Source organism: Loxodonta africana, chromosome 2, assembly GCF_030014295.1.
Source record: "Loxodonta africana isolate mLoxAfr1 chromosome 2, mLoxAfr1.hap2, whole genome shotgun sequence".
In the NCBI taxonomy this organism is placed as follows: domain Eukaryota; kingdom Metazoa; phylum Chordata; class Mammalia; order Proboscidea; family Elephantidae; genus Loxodonta; species Loxodonta africana.
In genome coordinates this window covers 199247801-199269815 of record NC_087343.1, presented here as the reverse complement: position 1 = coordinate 199269815, position 22015 = coordinate 199247801, and the positions used below count along the sequence as shown (strand labels likewise).

General features: G+C 48.6%; 2 protein-coding genes and 3 non-coding genes across 5 annotated transcripts in view; 1 reads left to right on the top strand and 4 right to left on the bottom strand.

Annotated features, from left to right (window-relative positions):
• Positions 1-2072: 2072 nt before the first annotated feature.
• TRNAV-CAC (transfer RNA valine (anticodon CAC)) lies at positions 2073-2145 on the bottom strand. The gene has a single exon. It is a non-coding gene; the product is annotated as a tRNA-Val (tRNA).
• Positions 2146-4878: 2733 nt separating this feature from the next.
• Positions 4879-22011, top strand: TRIM41 (tripartite motif containing 41). Its single transcript, XM_003404696.4, has 6 exons — positions 4879-6356; positions 10297-10392; positions 12206-12436; positions 13034-13056; positions 13257-13384; positions 13806-22011. The coding sequence occupies exons 1-6, from the start codon at positions 5544-5546 to the stop codon at positions 14405-14407; spliced, it is 1893 nt and encodes a 630-aa protein (XP_003404744.1). The 5' UTR covers positions 4879-5543; the 3' UTR covers positions 14408-22011.
• Positions 16599-22015, bottom strand: part of LOC100669908 (uncharacterized) — a 19775-nt gene continuing 14358 nt past the window's right edge. Inside the window, 8 exon segments of the mRNA XM_010593030.3 lie at positions 16599-16716; positions 17176-17286; positions 17790-17930; positions 18347-18457; positions 19536-19631; positions 19856-20003; positions 20617-20788; positions 21800-22014. Coding sequence (XP_010591332.2) covers positions 16651-16716; positions 17176-17286; positions 17790-17930; positions 18347-18457; positions 19536-19631; positions 19856-20003; positions 20617-20788; positions 21800-22014 — 1060 coding nt within the window. The 3' untranslated portion in view covers positions 16599-16650.
• On the bottom strand, positions 20173-20248 carry LOC111751880 (small nucleolar RNA SNORD96 family). The gene has a single exon (XR_002786955.1). It is a non-coding gene; the product is annotated as a small nucleolar RNA SNORD96 family (small nucleolar RNA).
• On the bottom strand, positions 21476-21543 carry LOC111751889 (small nucleolar RNA SNORD95). Its single transcript, XR_002786968.1, has one exon. It is a non-coding gene; the product is annotated as a small nucleolar RNA SNORD95 (small nucleolar RNA).

Here is a 22015-nt window from a genome sequence, read left to right as displayed (position 1 = left end):
ATTGTAGCAAAAAGCTCAGATGGGTGTGCTCTTGGCTTGTTGGGAGGCAGGGAAGAGAAGCCTGTCCACTTTGGCTTCTCCTTAATAAAGAAGCCCAAACCAAAAAACTAAAGCCATTGGCTTCCAGTGGACTCCAACTCATAGTGACCCTAGAGGACAGAGTAGAACTGCCCCACAGAGTTTCCAAGGAGCACCTGGTGGATTTGAACTGCTGACCTTTTGGTTAGCAGCTGTAGCACTTAACCACTACAGCACCAGGGTTTTCGTAAAGAAGCCACTATCTTTAAAAAAAATGTTTTCCAGTCCCAGTGAAGATAGTAAGAAATAACCCTGAAGCCAAAATTTGCAAACCAACCGGCAAGTATCTGGGTGAAACAAAATGACAACGTTCAAATTGCTTGAATACCAGCTTGTTCAGATTCATAAATTCCAAGATAAGGTCATAGTAACAGTAACTCCCCAGAGATTCACGCCATCTGACTATACTGGCAACTCTGCCTAGTTTACAAACTCTGATCTTTGCCCAGACCACCCTCCGAGGGTATCATATTAAACCACACCCCCACCCCCCCCCCAGCCTTAAGGATCCTCTCTGTCTCCCCCCTTCGACACATTTCTGAGACTGTCAAGGTGATGTTCTTCCCCCTTGCTCAGCAAATGCAATAAATCAGCTTTATTTACTTAAGACAAACAGATTTCTCTCGTGGTCTGGTGTGTACATGGTGGTGACTTTTACAACTGGAAAATAGAAAACAGGCGGAATTTGCAGAACTGAGGAAACAGTCAACATAAACGAACAAATTTCTATTGAAGTTAAGAAGAATTTCGTGAATAGGTTGGTAAACAGGATGTTAACGTTAGGGTATTTCAAAGTAAAGGAAAATTTCACATTTGTGGGAGGAACATGGAGGCTGGAATGTGTGTAGCAACATTTCACAAAAGATCAACTCTTAAAATTGAGAGCATATGCTGAGGATGAGGGTCTCAGATTAAACAGAGCATGTCTTCCCTGATCGGAAACTGAAACCTGGCCGAGGCCGTGAAAGCGTCTAACCTCTAAATCATCTAGAAAAGTGGTCTCAACTCCCCCTGCTATGGCTTTGATATTCAAGAATACCTCCTGGGGCAGCCCTTATTTCCCTAGCCTTGGGAAGCCACGCCCCATGGCAGCGAATCCACAACTCTTCCGTTCCTTCGGAGCTATTCCCCACTACCCGGGCGGATGCAGTAAACAGAAGTTGCCTTATACTTGTTGAACATAGATGGAAGAATGGATACGTAGATGGCAGCAGGCGGAGCCGTGACCCAGGGTGAAGAGCCCCAAGAGTTGGTCGGGTGATACCCACCAGTTACTCGTTCACCTATGGTCAGCAAAGCCCTACGGCTGTGGGTTTTCCAACTCGAGGTCTTCTAGTCAGTACCTGGGCGACCTCCTGTCTGGCCAAGCTTCGGCGAACACCGCCAGTCCACGATGCCAAAGCCCACTCAGTCTCCCTCCGACTCTTCTTTGGCACAAAAATTCCTTAGCCATTTTCATTTTCAAAAGAGAATACACGCCCAATGTGGGGCTCAAATCCGTGAGTTCACGAGTCTCGTGCCCTACCGACTGAGATAGTCTGACAACATCCGCAACCCTTTTTCTTCGGCCTCAGGAAACCGGGATACACAGCAGGCGTGCGGACACACTTCAAGGAGTTTTGCAGAATTAATTGCACAAGAATTCATGGATCACTTACTGTGCGCCTGGCTGCGCCCTAGACACAAAGGTCCGGGGATCCGAAGCCTACAACCTACAGCCCTTATCCGGAGGAGGTGGCGGCCCAGGCTTCCGAAGGCAAGAGTAGTAAAAAAAAAAAAATTTTTTTAGCTGAATTGACATTGTGAACATTTATGATCTGGTGTGAGCCCAGCTCTGCTGTGATCCCGCTTTACTGTTTCCCTGAAACACAGATTAGATACACACATCTGTCTGTATATGCCTCCATGTGACAGCACCCTCCCCCTATCTCGAGCCGCAGACGAGATAACCGTGAAGACGTGGGCATCGAAATGAAAAATAGACCAGAAAAGGCTGTTTCCGCCCGGTTTCGAACCGGGGACTTTTCGCGTGTGAGGCGAACGTGATAGCCACTACACTACAAAAACACAGATTATTAGCACATCCTTAATACAATCCTCAAACTACACGTGGCAGAGAATGGCAGCTCTAAGTGCGACTGCAATCCGCAAAGGCGCGTCGCACTGCCACTCCGCAGTGTTCAAGTCCCGTGGCCTGACTTCTAGCGCTAAAGCCAGTGCGTCTGGGCGGGCGCCCGCTCAGCTCACATCTGCGCGCACTCTGCGAACCGCCGGGTTCGTGGCTTTTCGCGCCTTGGGTCAGCCGCTCAGAGTCCCCGGACCACCCACTTCGGAACCTCCTGTTCTTCTGGAGTTCCTCACGAGGCGAAAAGTGTCTCCAAAAAAAAAGGGGTAAACTCTGGATGTGGTGCCCTGGTACCGCTCAGCATTTGGCACTCGCTGGCAATTCTGCACATACATTACCCATTGCCATTCAGTCCATTCCGACTCATAGCGACCCCAGAGGACAGAGTAGAACTGTCCGATAAGGTTTCCAAGGCTGTAACGTTTTGTGGAAGGAGTCCTGGTGGTGCAGTGGTTAAGCGCTCGGCTGCTAACCGGAGTTCGAACCAACCAGCAGGTCAGTGGGAGAAAAGAGGTGGCAGTGCCCTTCTGTAAAGATTACAGCCTTGGAAACTCCACGGGGCAGTTCTACTCCGTCCTATAGGGTGATTCGCATTTTTTAAAAAATCTTTACTGGAGGTTATTGCCACATCTTTCTGTCTCAGAGCTGACCTTTCGGTTAGGAGCCGAGCACTTAACAACTGCACCACCGGGAACATTATGGGCAGGAACTTGGCTCACAGGTTTTTGTTATTGCTGTTAATTACAAGAAGTTTAAACAAAGCATCTAGAACTACTGCTATCACACATGAAATCCACTTAGTAGTGATGTTCTGGGTACCACAGCGGCATCTTTACTACTACAATTCCACAGCCTGGACAGAATTGCCTCAAGTAAAATCAATTCCACAAACCCAGTCCGAGGCCCTGTTCGTAGACGAGGGCACCAAGAAGACAAACCTTGAGGCTTTCTGTGAGCAGAATATGTGTGGTGCACAGCTCGGAAAGTATTAGTTGAATTAATCGATGGCATTTAGAAAGTTTTGTATTTTCATTTTTTTAAGGTAATGCATTCACTTGGTTCAAAATTCAAAGAAGACAGAAAGATACAGGGAAAGTGTCTTTCCTACTCGTGACCCTTGGCCATTCCGTTGCCTTCTCAGCAGAACTCGGCTGCCAGTATCTTTGCAGAGACATTGATGAAAAGGATAAGTAATGCGTAGCTAATGTATCTCGCTTACTATGTGCTTAGCACTGTTCTGTCGGTTTACATATTTGCTCTGATTCTCACAAACCTCTGAGGTAGGTACTATTATCCTCATTTTGCATGAGTAAACTGAAGCGCAGGAATGTGCAAATATCAAATACATCTTTGAAACATATTCCTCTTTTTTACAGATGAGGACATACTCTACACACTGTGCAGTAAGTCCCCAGATTACTGATGTCAGACTTATGGACAACTGGTACCTGCCCTTTATGTAAATTTGTCTTTACTTTTAAATGACTGAACCAACTGCTTGCTACTTGCAACAAATTTTTCATCACAATCACCTTCACTTGCTGCACAGGCAGCTTTTAAATCACTGAAAAGGCATCGAGACTTTTCTTGCACTGAAGGCTAAATAAGAAACATATGCACCTGTTCCAGCTTACCTACGAGTTTGACTTAAAGGCACACTTTAGGAAGGAATCTCGTTCATAGCCCGGACATTGCCTGTATCTTGCTTTTTTCACTTAATAAATCTTGAAGATGGATTTGCATTTTACAGATAGTGTTCCACTGTGTGGATATACCAAAAGCCAGACCCATTGGGTAGAGTCGATTACCATTCAGCGTGACCCTATTGGTTAGAGCGGCCACAGGGTTTCCAAGGAGCAGCTGGTAGATTTGAACTGCCCACCTTTTGATTAGCAGTGGAGGTCTTAACCACTGCGACTCCAGAGCTCCTCGTGTGAAGATTTGTCACCATCCCTTTACGGATGGGAGTTAGGGAAGTTCACCTACAGGAGGCTACAGTGATCAGGCAACAATCTCTAAAATGGGCATGGAAGATGCTGACAAAATCGTTTTGATTCTCCTGAAATCCAGATTTCTGGGTTCATGGAAGTGGGGTGACCCACCCAGGCCATCAGCCCTTAGGTGTTCTTTTGAACCTTGAAAGAACTGGTTCCCTGGAGTCACCTTCAGGTCAAACGAGTTCAGTATGCCGCTTAGCAGAGACATTGGCCTTAGGCATTGTGCATTCAGCTTCGAAATGCAGAAGTTCCAGGGTCTGGCTAAAGGCTGTTTTAGAATATATGGCATGTCCTTGTTGACTGTTTCTGTAACCTGCCCTGTGCTTGATGTTATCTCTTGATAAATTAACATAACATTGACCTTTATAACCCGCTTTCACAGTCTCCTCTCGGAGAGTCTTCCCAACACGTTCGGGTGACCGCTGCCTGAGTGGAATAGTATCTACTCAATAACTATATTCCGTTACGCTAATTTTTCATGTTTCTGTAAACAATTGAGGTTTTTGACAAGGCCAACTATAGTGGTAGGGTGTCTCTGGCTCCGCCCCCTGATCCATCACCGAGGAAATCTGAGCGCTCGAACAACAAAGTCCTCCGCCTAGAAGGGCCGAAGCGCTGCAGAGCGCTCAAGGAAGCCCCGCCCCTCTGCTTCCGGCACCGGCAGCGCTGAGGCCCGGGTGTCATTTGTACTCGGCCGGTAGGGGGGCGCCCGGCCGATTCGGTCATGGCACCGAGAGCGGACAGCCGCCAAGTACTCCCACCGTTCTCCCAAGTTTCTCTCCAGTGACTGCGGAGGGGAAGGGCGGGGCTTTTGCTCTGCGTTCCGCACCCCGCCGCATCACAGAGATGTAGGGCTCCTATGTCTTATCCCTCCCGCCCTGTTCCCGAGTGCCCGCTAGAGCGTCTCCTCGCCGTTTCCTGTCGCCCAGGGACCGGGGAAGGGGGGGGAAACTCACGAGCCTGTCTGGCGCGTAGACGCCGGAAGTGTTGGGTGAGAAATCGGAAGTGAGGGGGCGGGGCCAGGAAGTGAGGAGGGGCGGGGGTTTATGAGGAGGCCAGGGAAGCGTTGGGGTGGATTTGCACTCAGGGCCACCTGAGGGAGTTGGCGATAGCGTTCAGCTTTTTCCCTTGCCCACGCAGAGACACGGTTGTCGTCTGGGAGTAGGGAGCTCTGTGTGGAGGGGTGGGTTGTCAGAAGAACATTTCTCAGGCGGCACTTGAAGCGAGCTGTGGAGAGGCAGGGCTGGGGGTGGGGCCGGGTCGCCAGGGCGTCTGAGAGGGAAGACCCCCCGCCCCCCTCCCCGCCCCCACCGTACATCTAAACTGGCTGACTGGACGCTAAGATGGCTGCCGTTGCCATGACACCCAACCCTGTGCAGACCCTTCAGGAGGAGGCGGTGTGCGCCATCTGCCTCGATTACTTCACGGACCCCGTGTCCATCGGCTGCGGGCACAACTTCTGCCGAGTGTGTGTAACCCAGTTGTGGGGCGGGGAGGATGAAGAGGACAGGGACGAGTTAGACCGGGAGGAGGAGGAGGAGGAGGACGGAGACGAGGAAGAAGTGGAGGCTGTGGGAGCCGGCGGGGGGTGGGACACCCCCATGCGGGACGAAGACTATGAGGGCGATATGGAGGAGGAGGTCGAGGAGGAAGAAGAGGGAGTGTTCTGGACCAATGGCATGGGCGGGTCTAACTGGGACAACATGGACTACGTGTGGGAGGAGGAGGACGAGGAGGAAGACCTGGACTACTACTTGGGGAACATGGAGGAGGACCTGAGGGGGGAGGATGAGGAGGACGAGGAGGAGGTACTGGAGGAGGATGAGGAAGAGGAGCTAGATCCCGTCACCCCACTGCCTCCGCCTCCTGCCCCTCGGAGGTGCTTCACTTGCCCCCAGTGCCGAAAGAGCTTTCCCCGGCGGAGCTTCCGTCCGAACTTGCAGCTAGCCAACATGGTCCAAGTGATTCGGCAGATGCACCCAGCCCCTGGTCGAGCGAGTCGTGGGAACGAGCAGGGCATCTGCCCCAAACACCAAGAAGCCCTGAAACTCTTCTGTGAAGTGGACGAAGAGGCCATCTGTGTAGTGTGCCGAGAATCCAGGAGCCACAAACAGCACAGCGTGGTGCCATTGGAGGAGGTGGTGCAGGAGTACAAGGTGAGAGAAGAGAGAAGATGGGAATTTAGTGGGGGTGGAGAGAAAGTAAGGGGAGCTGGGAAATGGAAGCGTCTTTCCCCCCCAAGAACCTCATGTACTGGTGAGCTGATTCTCCTTATGTGAGCATTTACTTACTGGCACCCAGGTGGGGTAGGGTCAGAAGGGTCCTGTACACCGACAAAGGAGATACAGCAAAGAAGACCAGCGAAGACTGGCCTCCTCAAAGGATATAAGGCAAAGCTGATGATGCCAGATTACTGGGCTGCATCTCCCGTAGAGCAGGCCACTACTGTTTCACTCTTCCACTGTCTCTAAGTGTAGGAGTGCAGGTGACAGGCCCCTAGTGCTTTAATACTAGTCTCCACTTCCTCTGGGTAAATCTTAAGCCTGTCTTTGACGGAGACCCCAAGAGATGGGGACTCTCAGAGAACAATAATTTGGGCTCTGAAGCAGAGCGTAAAAATGACAGGTGCCCCCCACTTGTCTCCTGACTGGAGTTCCCTACCCACCCCATGATTTGGTTTGGTTCTCCCCTTGAGAACTTTTGTAGGATCTGCAGCAGTCTGATATACTGACCAGAACTTCTTACTTTTTGTAACATACAGAAAAAAAGAGAGAAGCTTTTTAAGTTAGATGACCTGATTCTGCCACTTATTTGCTGTCAAGTGTTGGGCAAGTCTCTGAATCTTTTGAACTTTAATTTCTCCATGATTGCTGTTGTTGTTAGGTGCCATCAAGTCAGGATTAATAGTTAATATTTACTGGGTTTTTTAATTTATTTATCGAACACTTACTGTGTATACCAGGTACTCTACTAAATGCTTTTCCTGGACTTTCTTATTTAAAGCTTAAAAAACTGTGATTTTGGTATGTTTTCATTCCCGTTTTACAGATTGGGAGACAGAACCAGAAAGGTGTAATGTATACAGGACCACAGAGCTACTAATAAATGGATTTGGTTATGACTCCCCTGCCCCCCCGATCCATTAACAGCTGTTACCACCATTTGGATGTGTTGTTAGTTTGACATTTCTGACATGTGACCTTCCTCTTTGGAGACCGATTCTGGTTTGGGTAATATCTTGCCCCCTTCTTCTGATCTTGACTCTTCTTGGACATAGGTGAAGGAGATTTGTTTGTAAATACTACTAAGCCAAAGCCTGGATGGGTTGAAAGCAGCAGGACCAGGAGAAGGAGAGGGTGGCTACTTCTTTGTGGTCTGTGCGGTGCTGTTTTGCTCTGACTTGTGTTTTCACACCTTCTCCTGATTCCTACAGTCACCTCAAGTTAGGTTCGTTGTTGTTGTTATGTCAATTTTAGAGTAACATGTCTAGGGCTTCTCAGCGCTGAGTATGTACGGCTAAGACCTATATCCCTTTATCACTAACTATTCCTTTCAAGGAGTGATTGTCAAACCTGGCTAACTCTCATAATTCCTAGGGGAACTTTTCAAAAGTACAGTGGGTCCTACCATTAGAGATTCTGAATTGGTGTGGGGAGAATTCTTAGGAGAGCCCAGCCCAGTTTAGGAATCACTGCATTGGTTAACATCACCTGCCTTTTACCCGTGTATCCTTATGGGAGGTTATGAACACCCGTTGTCTTTTTATATCCCCTCAGTTCCTAGTTAACTGTACCAGTCACACAATGTGCAGTCACTCCGTTAACTGGAACCAGGGATAGACTCTCCGTGGGCATTCCACCTCCTTTCCTCCACTCTCCTGCAGGACTCCTCTAAGGACCTTCTGAAACTGGATTTTATTTGTATTGGTCACATCTACCAAATGCCAGCTGCCTGAAAATCCTGTTTTAGGCCCTGAAGGGGTCCATGGGTGGTATAAACAGTTAAGCATTCAACTCTTAGCCTAAAGGTTGGTGGTTCGAACCCATCCAGTAGCACCTCAGTAAACAGGCCTGGCTCTTTGCTTCCAAAAGGTCACAGCCTTCTAAATCCTATGCAACACAGTTCTACTCTGTACATACGGGGTCACCATGATTTGGAATCAACTTGACAAGTAAATTTTATTATATCCTAATTTGAGTGATTCCGTTTCTGACTTACAAACTCTGTTATGGAGGAGTAGTCTATCCTTTTCAGATACATACAATGACTAGCTTGACACTGTTTTCTAGAAACATTTCTTAACTGAATCATGCACAAATGATTTTTAAATAAAGTTGTAAAAAATTGAAGGTCCTTGAAAATCTCTTTTAAATAGTTATGTAGTTGGATTATTGATTGAATTTTTTGTCAGGAATTTAAGAGAAGTATTAAATCTAAATTCTGAATTAATGGAGTGGAAATCAATGACACTTGTAGAAAAATAGAAAGTAATATCAAAAGGCAAAATTTTGTATAGTTTATGCTATTTTTATATTATGGATTGACCACAGTCTTATTGCTGTAATGTTTTCTACAATCACTTGTCCTCTGCAGCAACTGTTTTTAGAACTCGGGGTCAGTAACCTCTTTAGTTCAAGGGTCATTATCAGGGTGTCAATGGCAGGCTTAAGGCCTTAATCAAAAACCACTGCCGTCAAGTCAATTCGGACTCATAGCAACCCTATAGGACAGAGTAGAACTGCCCCATAGAGTTTCCAAGGAGCGCCTGGTGGATTCGAACTGCTGACCTCTTGGTTAGCAGCTGTAGCACTTTACCACGCCACCAGGGTTTGGCTTAAGTTCTAGGTAGTGAATATTAGATAACATTTACTGCTGTTTTGTTATATGGCAGACACTGTGCTAAGCAAATGCTGCATGAAGTAGATTCTGTTATTCTAAGATGAGGAAACTGAAGCTGGTTTGCCTCAGTCATCTAGTTGTGTTCCGGTCCAGATCTGACTGGGTCTAGGCTTAAGATCTTAATTTCTATCTTGTATTACCCTTCAAGGAAAAGTAGAGAGGAAGGCTGAAGAAGTAGAAGACATAAAGAAGAAAAAGGCACATAAGTAGGGTTTATTTCACCCATTCTGGTCTCCCTAACAGCTCTTGAAAGAAAAACACTTTGCTACAAATTGTTGGAAAACAGAACTTGCTTGCCTATTTGCTATGCAAGTTAAACCTTTAGGAGGAGAGGTTTTTGTTTTCCATTTAGCAACTGCTAGTTGAGTGGGAGAGAGAACAGATAGGCAGAGAGAGCATGGAAGTTAAAGTGGGTCCCTGCTCCTAGGAGAGAGACTGCGGTGTCATAAGGGAGGCACACTTGTAAATGATTATGATATTGTAAAGGTTTTGTTCAGAGTTCCTTGGAGTCAAAGGTGGGGAGGATCAGGGTCATGGTCAGGGAGCTGGGTCTTAAAGGAAAAATGCCTTGGACCAAGTAGGGAAGGTCAGCCCCAGGCAGAGGAAACTATGTGGTTAAAGGTATGGAATTACACTCAGGAGAAGAGAAATAGTTTAATGTGGCTAAAACTAAGATTGGGTGTAGAAGGGGTGGATGTAGGTGAGGCTAGAAAATGTAGGGGCAATGAACCTTATATTCTGCAAGTGGCAGAGAACAACTGAAGAATTTTTAGCACAGGCACAAAATCATCAGAAAAATGTTTAGAGATAACTGCTGGGCAGGCTGTGAAGAGGATTGCCTGTGAGGGGGAAGGGACCAAAGGCAGGAATGTTCATATGGAAGGACTGTGTGGTGTGGTGTGGCGTGGAAAGCCAGATCCACCAAAACACTGAGTGTGGGGCTTTGTAGTCATAAAAATCTCACGTTTAAAGAACACACACGGGGCTTCTGTGCATAAGTACAGGGGGAGAGTCAGAGGTCTTTGTCATGACCTAAGAAAGGGGAGGAAGGGAGTAAGATGCTCATATTTTACACCTGTGGTGTAAACCAGGCTTTGAGGCCCAACCCACTGCGGGAAGGATGAGGGAGGTGGGCTCTGAAGGCGCAAGTGTCTCTCCCAGCCCAGGCCTCTAACCTTCCTTTTCCCATTCCTTCAGGCCAAACTGCAGGGCCACTTGGAACCACTGAAGAAGCACTTGGAGGCTGTGCAGAAGATGAAGGCCAAGGAGGAGAGGCGGGTGACCGAGCTAAAGGTGGGCGAATGTCTTTGGCTGGGACTGACTGGTTCTATAGTGGAGGCAAGGAAGACAGGGCTGCCCACTCTTACAGTGGTGACTAGGAGAAGGGTAGACGACTTTCCAGGGTCCTGAGAAGAGGAGGACTCAAGAGGGCCAGGAGGCATGCTCCTAGATTGCAAAATGGAGTGAAGTGAAAACCAAGGCCTGGCTTGGAGAGGTTGGGTGGCTGGTCCAAGGCTGCAAGGTAGGATTTCTACTTTGGACGCCCAGTCCCAGAGCCTGTGCTGTGCCAGCCATGCTGCCCCTCACATCAAGGGTAAGCACAGAGGGCAGGAAGAGGGCAAGACAGACCCCACAGAACCACCTTCAGAGAGCCCCCAGGTTGGGGTGCTGGCAGTGGGCAGAGGGACATGGTCTGGGGAGGCTTGCTGTGCCCTCTGGAGGGAGCCAAGGTGTTTAGTGGGGAAGAGGAATTAGTGAATGTTAGCACTGCAAAGACCTTAATATTTTCTAGAGCAGTGTTGTTAGATTTTTTTTTTTCCCTTCATAATTGCTCTCTCTACTGCCTGTTCTTGTAAGGTGGGTGGGCACTGCTGGAGTGGGCTAGCACTATAAGTTTCTGAGACCGTGCCAGGACATCCCCCTCTGTTCCTCTCCCACCTTGCTCCCAGTGCTTGCCTCCCTGGCCAGTGGCTGGGCTATGCCAGTTTCCAGGGCCCATGATGGTTACACTCTACACATGAGGGACTCTGCTGTTGACCATTGCTGGGCCCTGAGCCAAGGAGTCTTAGTCTAGGAGTCGGGGAGTCGTCTTGCCTCTGGACAGCTGTCCAAGTTGAGACTTCTGGGCTCTCCAGGAGGAGAGAAGCCTTCAGGGAAAGATGCACTGGGATCTGTCACTTGGGCAGGAAGTGAAACAGACTGTGGTGGCTGTGTGTGTGTCCCTCTACTCAGCCAGGACCTGCCTCCCCATTGTGGAACCTTATTCTTTACCCCAAGAGTATTTCCAGCTAATGGTAACTGGGCAAAAAGTGTGACCACCACTTGGGATGGCTCACTCCAGGCAAATGGGGTGGGCTGGGCGGGAGTTTTCTCTCCTGTTATGTGAATACCTATATAATATCCTTGATTTTGCCTCTTGGCGCACAAAGCCTAAAATATTTACTATCTGGACTTTTGCAGAAGTTTGCTGACCTCTGATCTGGAGGGATTGAGTGACTTTTTCAAGGTCACTGCAAGTAGTGTTATAGTCAGAACCCTAACTTCAGTGCCTTGATTCCTGAATTATTCATTCACTTCAAAAACTTCTTACCAAGTGCCTACTCTGTGGTAGGCACTGTGCCAGGGTCTAAGGACACTGTGGCAAAGAAAGACATACCCAGTTTCTGCTGGTGGAGAGCTTATGGTGCAGTGGGGGAGTAAGTGGTTAAAAGATACTCCCACATAAATATGAAATTTCAGATTGAGATATATGCTATGAAGGGATACAGTGATACTTAGTGGGGTTGTCCTGACTTAGACCTGGAGGGAAGGCTTCTCTCAGGGAATATTTAAAGCTTAGACTTGAAGAATGAATCAAAGTTAGGCAGACATGGTAGATATTCCAGGCAGAAGTTGGTTTCAGGGCGGTGTGCCGTGAGTATGGGAGTGGGCCTGGGAAGGCCGAGAAGTAAGGAGGGTGCCAGGGGCTGCTTTTCATTCCAAGGTGTTTCTTGGCCCAAGGGGATGCAGGGTCCCTTTGCCTTGGGTTGAGGGGCAGCAGTTGCAAAACTAGAGACTTATCTGTATGTTGAAGTAATACCCACTATCCCCTTTTCCATCATTCTAGAGCCAGATGAAGTCAGAGCTGGCAGCAGTGGCCTCAGAGTTTGGGCGGCTGACACGGTTTCTGGCCGAAGAGCAGGCAGGGCTGGAGCGGCGCCTCCGAGAGATGCATGAAGCCCAGCTGGGGCGTGCAGGAGCAGCAGCCATCCGCCTCTCAGACCAGGCTGCCCAGCTGAGCCGCCTGCTGGCGGAGGCCCAGGAGCGGAGCCAGCAGGGGGGCCTGCGGCTGCTCCAGGTAAGCACTGTCCCCTTCCCCCTGCCCCCTACTGCCTGGGTTTGCCATGGTCCCGCTCCCAGCACCCTGTGCCTGTCTGTTTGCTCCGTCAGGCAGTGCTTACCAGAGTTACCAGTGTTTGTCCAGAGTTGCCTCTTTCCTCCTTGAGAGGAGCTACAATAGTTTAACCTGAACACCACAACAGTTTTTTTGAGGCTGGAGCCAGAGTTAATGTGGAATGGTGTGTGTGTGTGTGTGTGTGTGTGTGTGTGACCAGTATACACATGAAGAGAAAGAAATCATTGTAGGTGGGGTTTAAATGAGAGGGAAATAATTTTTGACAATGATATCCTGAAAAGTGACCAAGTTATATTGTGAAAATTCTAGTACTGGCTTACTTAGAATCACAGAGCACAGTACAGGATGAGACAGGTTAGGTGTGAGAGGCATAGGACAACTGAGGTGGATTCACAGTTACTGAGGTCCTTGAGGGTGCTGCTTTCCCCTCCCTATTCATTTCAGTCCTTTGGCTGGAGACTGGGAGAAAGGAGCCATCCCTGTGCAGCTGACTCTTTGTCTCTTTCTCCCTTTCCCTCTTTTTGTTTCTGTTATTCCCAGGACATCAAGGAGACTTTCAATAGGTGTGTTCCCACCCTTTACCCTTTGTGACCCAGTAGCATCTGGTTCCCCATCCCTTCCTCTCTTGGGTATCCCTCTCCTCTCCTTCCTTTCCCAGGACCTGCGTTTCTGCCTCCTGGACCCTCCTCTCCTTCCCCTCAGCTTCTGCTCTTTCCTCTGGGAATATCGTGGTCCCACCCCCTGCCCGGTCCCCTTCCTCCAGGTGTGAAGAAGTACAGCTGCAGCCCCCAGAGGCCTGGTCCCCTGACCCGTGCCAACCCCATAGCCATGACTTCCTGACAGATGCCATCGTGAGGAAAATGAGCCGGATGTTCTGTCAGGCTGCCCGAGGTAGGGAGGTCACCTGTATGACCTTCCTTTACCTTTCCCTTCACAGACCTGAGGTTGGGCCTGAGGGAAAGTGGGGGCCCAGGGAAAGTGGGGTGCTGTGATGGAGCAGGATATAGGTGGGCACCTTTGGGGCTTGAATGCCAAGGGTAGCCTGTGTCCTAGCCCAGGTAGGTTTTAGGGGTGTGGAGTGCTAGGAAGGGCAGGGGCCAGATGGAAGAGCTGTCAGGTGTCGTGGGAGCAAGATGGGAGCAACATGGTGGAACCAATAGGAACCTGAGTCTCTAGGGGGTGGGGAGCTGAGGAGAGTTGGATTGGAGGGTGGGGGATGGGCAGCAGGAAAGGGAGAACCCATGGAGTTGACTGCTGATGAGGAATAGCTGTTCCAGCCAGCCATAGTATATTTGTCCTCTCCTCTTCCAAGTGGACCTGACGCTGGACCCTGACACGGCTCACCCAGCCCTGATGCTGTCCCCTGATCGCCGTGGGGTCCGCCTGGCAGAGCGGCGGCAAGAGGTTGCTGACCACCCCAAGCGCTTCTCGGCTGACTGCTGTGTACTGGGGGCTCAGGGCTTCCGCTCTGGCCGGCACTACTGGGAGGTAGAGGTGGGCGGGCGGCGGGGCTGGGCAGTGGGTGCTGCCCGTGAATCAACCCATCACAAGGAAAAGGTGGGCTCTGGGGGGCCCTCCGTGGGCAGTGGGGATGCCAGCTCCTCGCGCCATCACCATCGCCGCCGCCGCCTCCACCTGCCCCAGCAGCCTCTGCTCCAGCGGGAAGTGTGGTGCGTGGGCACCAATGGTAAACGCTACCAAGCGCAGAGCTCAACGGAGCAGACACTGCTGAGCCCAAGTGAGAAACCACGGCGCTTTGGTGTGTACCTGGACTACGAGGCTGGGCGCCTGGGCTTCTACAACGCGGAGACTCTGGCCCACATCCACACTTTCTCGGCTGCCTTCCTGGGCGAGCGTGTCTTCCCTTTCTTCCGGGTGCTCTCCAAGGGTACCCGCATCAAGCTCTGCCCTTGATTGGCCTGCCACCCGCAGGGGCCCCCCTGGTCAGCACTGGGGGGGCGGGTGGTGGTGGAGGGTGGCCCACAAGTTTGGGGGCTCAAAGGCTCCTTTCCAATGTTTGTTATTGCGTTGCCTCCCGCTCCCCCTTGATCCCAGGCCCCTGCTTCTCCCTCTAGGAGCCTAAAGAACCTTCCTGGCCTCCAGCTCCGCCTTCTCTCACCTACTATGTCTGTCCCAACAGGTCTGCATGGGTCCCTGAAAATGAGAACAGCTGCCTGGCCTTCCCTCCCTTGTCTGCCCAGCCCAGCCCAGCCCCTGGGGTCAGAGTCTAAGCTGGGAGTAGGGGAAGAGGAAAGATTTCATTCCTTAACTTCTTTTCCCCACCTCTGTCATTTCTGAAGCTGGAGGGTTTGGGCAAGACTCATGACATCCCCATCTTCCATTTTCTGATACCAACTTTTAGCTAAGGGATTTGGAAGCTGTTTTGGGGAGGCAGGCTGGAGAAAAGGGTAGAGCTGGGTAATAAATGTGTACTCTCCTGGGAATTGGGAGGGATTCTAAACTTTCCTTCCTTCCCCTATTTCTACCTCCATAGACCGGCCAGACTTTAGCTTCAATGAGAGATCTGGAGTGGTCAACATGATTGAACCTACATACCATTACACCATCCAATAAATTATTTGCTCCCTCTTTTTTCCAGCACTCACTCTAGGAGCAAAGCTCACCCCACTCCCACCCCTCCAGGTCTTTCACTGCCAGGCTCCTTTCCCCTTTGTTCAATGGAATTACTTACACAACTTATTTCTCAGTTCCCAGCATCTCTCCATGCCTTCAGTTCCATTTGGCAACCTGATGGGGTGCCTGGGAACAGGGGTTTGGATCCCCATGAGAAGAACCTTGGGTATAATCTATTTTTCTAGTAACCCCTTACCTTTTGTCACTTACCAGCTTTTGCCCTCTGCTTTAATGCCGAGGTCGATTCATGTTCTAGGGGAAAGGGAGATGTGGGTTGTGTTGTGGAAATGAATAAAAGTTTATTTGCTTCTTCTATGGAGTTTATTCCTTTAGATGGGCAGGAACTGAGATGTAACTTAGAAGTAATTTGATTCCTTTTTTCTACACAGTTAACTCATACTTCTAGTGAATAAAAAAAAAGATGACAGAAAACGTAGGGCACTTCTACCTGGTTGAATTTCACCTTTTGCCTTGGGGATAGAGCTGCCACATTTCTTACCCGGCAGAACCCCATCTGCACAGGGATGTAACTCCTGCCCTACTTAGTTTCTCTTGCTGGCTCTCAAGCCCAGAGCCTAGAAACATTTTTCAGAGCCCGATTGTGAACTATTTGAGTCCCATGAAGTTAAAGTTACACCTTCAGTAGACTGCATTTATCTTTAAGTCATTGCTTAAGAAAATTGTACAGAGCAAATGGCAATGGCTTTAGGCTGTAAGCTGGGTTTGAACTATTCCATGCCTGTTACAACTACTAAATTCCAGCATTCCCTATAATAATGGTGTAGTCTGAAGACCAGCAGCATGGCTGGAATCTCAGGTCCCACCAGACCTTCCTCAATGAGAATTTGCACGAGGTCTAATTCTTATATGTAATAAAGCAGAAGCAGCAGGGCTAAACCAGTAAAGCCAGTTTTATGATTATATATAGGAGTAGCTTAAGACCACACCAGCCAATCTCTCATCTCTAATTAAAGAGGAACGAAGGTGGCAACTCTTCCGATGAGTTTACTTGAAGATTTAAAAAAATCATTTTAACACCATGACCCAAGTAACAGAGATTAACTTCAAGTTTCAAAATGTTTCCTAGCTTATATTCATAAACTTTTGAAAGAGTGATATTTTTCAGTTCTTTTGTGTTAGGTGACTTAAGCCTGCCGTTCTTAAATGGACTGTAGCCCCCTTCCCTCAGGAACATTCTCTGTAGGTTTTAGGCCCTAAGAATCTGTACCAAAATATGGGCCACTACGATGGTACAAGTTCAAGAAACCTTATCCCTACATAACTTTGCAGGAACACCATATTGCATTCCAGCAACACTACAGGAAGCCTACATAAACTGTTGTATCAAAGCCTTGTTTACCTGTTTCATCATCTGCTTTCAGTTTGTGAACACGTTAACTGAAGAGATTTTTAAAAAAATCCATATGCAGTAGTGACAGAAGTGGCTGTTGTGCTTATCAGAGAAAGACACTTTCAAAAAGTCAGAAAGCCAGTTTATTTCTAAAGCTCTGCCATATAAATTTCTACCGAGTGCCGATGGTCACCTGCCACACTCGCACCAGGTTATCTGTGTAGCCAGCAAAGAGAGTCTGCAAGAAAAGAGAAATTTTATCTGATTAAGGCAGGTAGGAGCCATGGAACTCTACAGTTCACTAGTCAGCAAAGATGACTCTTCTTTTTAAGATCCCTGTTGTTCTAAACCAGACTGCAGGTGGTGACTATACATTCCTACAATAAAACTGGTTCTAAGGGCTTTTTTTTATTTAAAGGACTTATACATTTGTTAACTGGTCAAGTTAATCAAGGTATTTACTGAAAGGCAGCTAACCAATATCCTCCAGATCAATCTTTCCTCATGCAGGAACATGTACCGTGTGTTCACTGGTAGGCCTAGTTAAGTTTTGCTAAATAAGCACAGCAAACCTTTCATCATACTATATGTTAAAGGTGGTGGTCTTGTGACTGATAGACTAAATCACACCAGACTAATCACACCAAGAGCAGAAAAGGTGGAAGGTGAGTCAACCTGAGAAGACGGACCCACTTACCTGGCCATCAGCAGACCAGGCCAGAGAAGTGCACTGGGGTGGCTCGGCCTTGCTACTGGTGCTGATAACTTCCTGCTTCAGTTCATCTACGATGATCTTGCCCTCCAAGTCCTGGGAAAAAGGGCAAGCACAATACTTAATGCCACTGACGCTTCTCTCATGCGGCCCGACTAATGCTCTCCAAGACATTCCAAAATCAACAGGCGAAGACTATGCCTCTCTAACCCCTGCTGGGGACATTAGGTAATTTATAGACACGTTTGGTTATAATTAATGGAGGAAGTGGGTTTCCTACTGTCCAACTAGTGGGTGGGGTCCAAGGGTGTAAAATACTAAATACCCTACAAGGTACAGAGCAGTCCTCTTATAAGACTTTTCCAGCTCCAAATGTCATTTGCTCTGCAGTTGAGTAAGCGCTATAATTGGGTATTCCTCTAGCTAATCCCAGGAAGTTTTAACCCACCCTTCCTCGGTCTCTTGATGACTTGATGGCTGGCAGTTCAGAAAGCTTTAATCTCAGCAGGGAGTCTGATGGTATATTGGGAAATCACAACACTGACTAGGGATCCCAGCATGCAGCCAGATATTTAGCCTGACCCTCAACCCATACTCACCCATATCTTGATGCTGGGGCCTGTGGCAGCACAGAGCCAGTAACGGTTGGGGCTGAAGCACAGAGCATTAATGATGTCCCCACCATCTAGGGTATAGAGGTGCTTGCCTTCGTTGAGGTCCCACAGCATGGCCTGGCCATCCTGGACAGACAGGGAAGTGAGTTAGGGCAACGAGACCTCTTCCACATGTTAATCCCACCCGTCCCAAGGTTGTATCCTAATCAAGTTTTAACCTTTCCCCCAATTTCTTGTAAGCTCATGACGCAAATACTAATATTTATCTCAGTATACTTTTCAATTAATACAGGACACCCCCCAAATGTATGAAGAAATCCTGACAACTTACAATTCACTATAATCAACTCTGAAATTACAAAAGCCTAACCTCATCAACTGCTTCAACAAATCGGCTTTACAGAAAACAATCCTTTCAACAGAATACCTTATCTGTATTATTTTTAAAAAATGATCTTCAGAAACTCTATTTCTGTATTTATCTTACTATCTCATCAAGTATTCTTTCTACTATACTGTGGAAACTCCTGGCCCCTGAATACCTTGCCTCCTGAAGCACAGAGGGATCCATCTGGAGAGACAGTCACAGTGTTCAGGTAGCCTGTGTGGCCAATGTGGTTGGTTTTCAGCTTGCAGTTAGCCAGGTTCCAAACCTAAGTTGATAGAGAGGTAGGGTCCACACAGGTGAGGAACTTGGCTCCAGATGAGCCAAGGTGTAGGATTCAGGGCCCCAACAAAAAAGGCATGACACCTGTTTAAAAGTACTCCTGGGTAGGGCAGCCATTTATCACACACACACAAAAAAAAAAAAAAAATTAAAGAATTTGCCTTGGCCATTTAAGGACAGTTGGGATTAAAATGGGTACCAAATACTCTGGGTGCAGTCCTACAAGGGACTTGGGGCTCATTTGCTACTTGAGAACACTGCAGACCAAATAACAAAAACGAACAGCTGATACTGAGAAAAATAACAGCAAGAGGAAAAAAGTCAAGTCAGAGTGTGGGGTAAAAAATTTAACTTTACCCAAAGAATCTAGTCTTTGTGCTTGGTTCCTGCGATAACCTCTAAAACAGAGTATCCCTAGTAACTGAGTGTTTTTATTAAGAGAACCCTAGATCTGACATCATGATAATGAGGTGATTCAAGTAGAGGGTGGCCAGGCCAGAAAGACCCAAGGGGAACCTCAGGGAAGGGAAGCAAAATTCAATCATGCCTATGTAACGAGGTCCCCAAAAGACTCTAGTCAGGGAAGCTCCAAGGGCTTCCTGGTTGGCAAAAGACAGTGATGGACACGGGTGGGTAGTGTCCCTTTTGGGGCCGGAAGCTCCATGTTGGCAACGCTATCCAGTATCCAGATGCTGCCCTAATGAAGCTGTAACCCAGTAAGTGTAACACTTTCTGTGAGTCATTATAGTGAATTATCAAACCCAAGGTAGTGGGAAGATCCCAGATTTGTAGCTATCAGGTCAGAAGTGAGGGTGTCACAGGGGACTCCCAAGCTTGTGACCAGCACGAAGTCTCGGGAAGACCTGGCATCTAGAGAACACTAACATTTAGCTTGTGAGATCTGACCTAACTCCAGGTGGTTGGTTAGGATGAAAGGCATGCTGGACAGAAATGTCTCAGGAGAGAATCTGCAAAGGTTTCCGAGTTGGAGCCTATGACCATCTAGATGCAATGGGAGCAGTTTCTGGCTGGTAAAGGCCTTGTGGCCCTGGTTCCAAGCTCACCTTGACCAACTTATCCCAGCCACAGGAAACGATGATGGGGTTGCTGCTGTTGGGGGAGAAGCGGACGCAAGACACCCACTCCGAGTGGCTCTCATCCTACAGGAGACAGAGAAATAAGGGGAAACATTCTGGCCCATGAAACTCTAGACCACTATTCCTCCTCTCAGCTATGTGAGACGGATGCTAGCAGTCTTATATTCTCGTCCCGAAACTTTTAGATGCCAGACAATACTTGAAACCACCACACGTGATTAACGTTTAAGAGGAAGAGCGGGAATGAACCTCAAAGATGCACTCTTTCCCCCATGCCTTCACTTTACCTGTACAGTGTACTTGCAGACACCCAGAGTATTCCACAGCTTGATGGTTTTATCTCGGGAGCCAGAGACAATTTGCCGGTTGTCAGAAGAGAAGGCCACACTCAGCACATCCTTAGTATGGCCCACAAATCGTCGTGTGGTGGTGCCCCTAAGAAGGAGGACCTGGTCACTCTCTACAGACACCTTGCAAACTTTCTCCTACCACAGTCACATCATTTTCCGGGCCTTGTCCCTGTCCCCAGGGGATTTTCTTTACTCAGATAACCCAAGCTATGGCTCTGACTACAGCAAGCTTTTGTCTGAGTATATGCCAGAGAATCCCTCAGAATTGCAGGACATGTCCTCACTCCCACATGGGGATCAGCTGACAATGTCATCTGTCATCACCAGGATGCTCCATTATAATTGTCACCAGCTGACCAACACCCAGGACAGAGCTACCAAGGCCAAACATTTTCAAACCACTGTGTGTACTCCTAACTGCTTCACTCAATTCAAATTGCCCACATGGCACTGTTGTTATAATGCTTGGCTGCTAACCAAAGGTTGGTGGTTTGAACCCACCAGCCACTCCACAGGAGAAAGATGTGGCTGTCTGCTTCTGTAAAGATTTATAGCCTTGGAAACCCTATGGGGCAGTTCTACTGTCTTCTAGGGTCTCTCTGAGTCTGAATCAACCAAGGAGGGAGGACTCAGCCATTTTCCTCATTTCTGCCCAGCTTTCCCCCCAAGGCCCCAAAGCTAAGCGAGCAGGTACTTGCGTTGTGAGATCCCAGAGGCGCAGTGTCCCATCCCAGGAGCCAGAGAGGGCAAACTGGCCATCAGAGGAGATAACCACGTCACTAACAAAGTGAGAGTGGCCACGCAGAGCACGCTGGGGGATGCCATAGTTGGTCTCATCCCTAGTCAGCTTCCACATGATGATAGTCTTATCTACGGAGAGATAAAACAAAAAGTAAACCCATTGAGAAACTCTGCCCTCCTCTATACTAGCCATCCTGCCAGTCTGAACTCTGCAGCTACCTTGCTGATTACTGGATAATCCAAAATGTCTCGAGGTCATGGGTTTACAAGATGACAAATTACAGAGAAGCTTGACAAGAAGGTAAACTATACGCTAGTAAGAAGTTACTTGCTGGAATAGAGAGATAAAACTAAAAAGTCTTTCATACAAATGTAAATCAGGGGTTCAGAATTTTGCTAGGGGCTGAGACTGAGATCAATTCAATAACCCTTTCGTGTCCTATCTGAGGTCTAATGCAGAAACAGAGCAGCCTGGGTGTAGAGGACTCGTCGTGGGCACCGGGACTATTTTTGAGGATTGCCAGAAGTGAATCAGTGTTGGAAAGTTGTTCTGCACGCTACAGGGTTGGATGATTTCACTAAAACGTGTCCTACACTATAAACTTTACAATTAAGGGCCAGCCCTAATCCTAGCTTCAAAAAACTCCCAGTGTGGGAGCATTTGGAAAGCACAGGAAGCCTCCAAACGCACTCAGGCCGACCGAGAATGTGAGGAAGAGAAGCCAGGGCATAGAGTAGGTGCCGGTCAAATCCAGGTTTGTGCCATGGAGCTCCCCTGGAGACCACCAATTCCCAAAAGAGCCGAGGGCCGGGCGACAGCTCAGAAACAGCCTCTGGGTCTCAGCACCTATGCTCAGATGGCATGTTGTAATCATCACCGCTCCGCCAGGCCTGTAGGCTCGTGGGCACAACTAGCTACACCGTGCAGAAGCGTGAAGGCTATAAAGAAACCTCCCACCCTCCTGGCGGCCACAGGCTGTTCCTCGGTACTTCATTAGCAATGATGGGAATGCCTTACCGGGCTCAGCCGGGTCACATGTCCCCCCTCAAACCCCGGCGGAGTCTTTCGGACCCGCGACTCGCGCACCACAGCCCAGCCTCGTAAGGCGCGCAACCCTCCTCCTGCACCTTAGTACGTACCTCGCGAGGCAGACAGTATCATGTCCGGGAACTGTGGAGTGGTAGCGATCTGGGTAACCCATCCGTTGTGGCCCTTGAGGGTGCCACGAAGGGTCATTTGCTCAGTCATGACGGCGGCGGGTGCGAGGGTCGCCGCAGCGACGAGGATGGCACCAGATAGCTCAGAGAGACCAGCAGCACCGGCGCTCTGGCCGCGGCCCTGCGTAGAAAAAGATC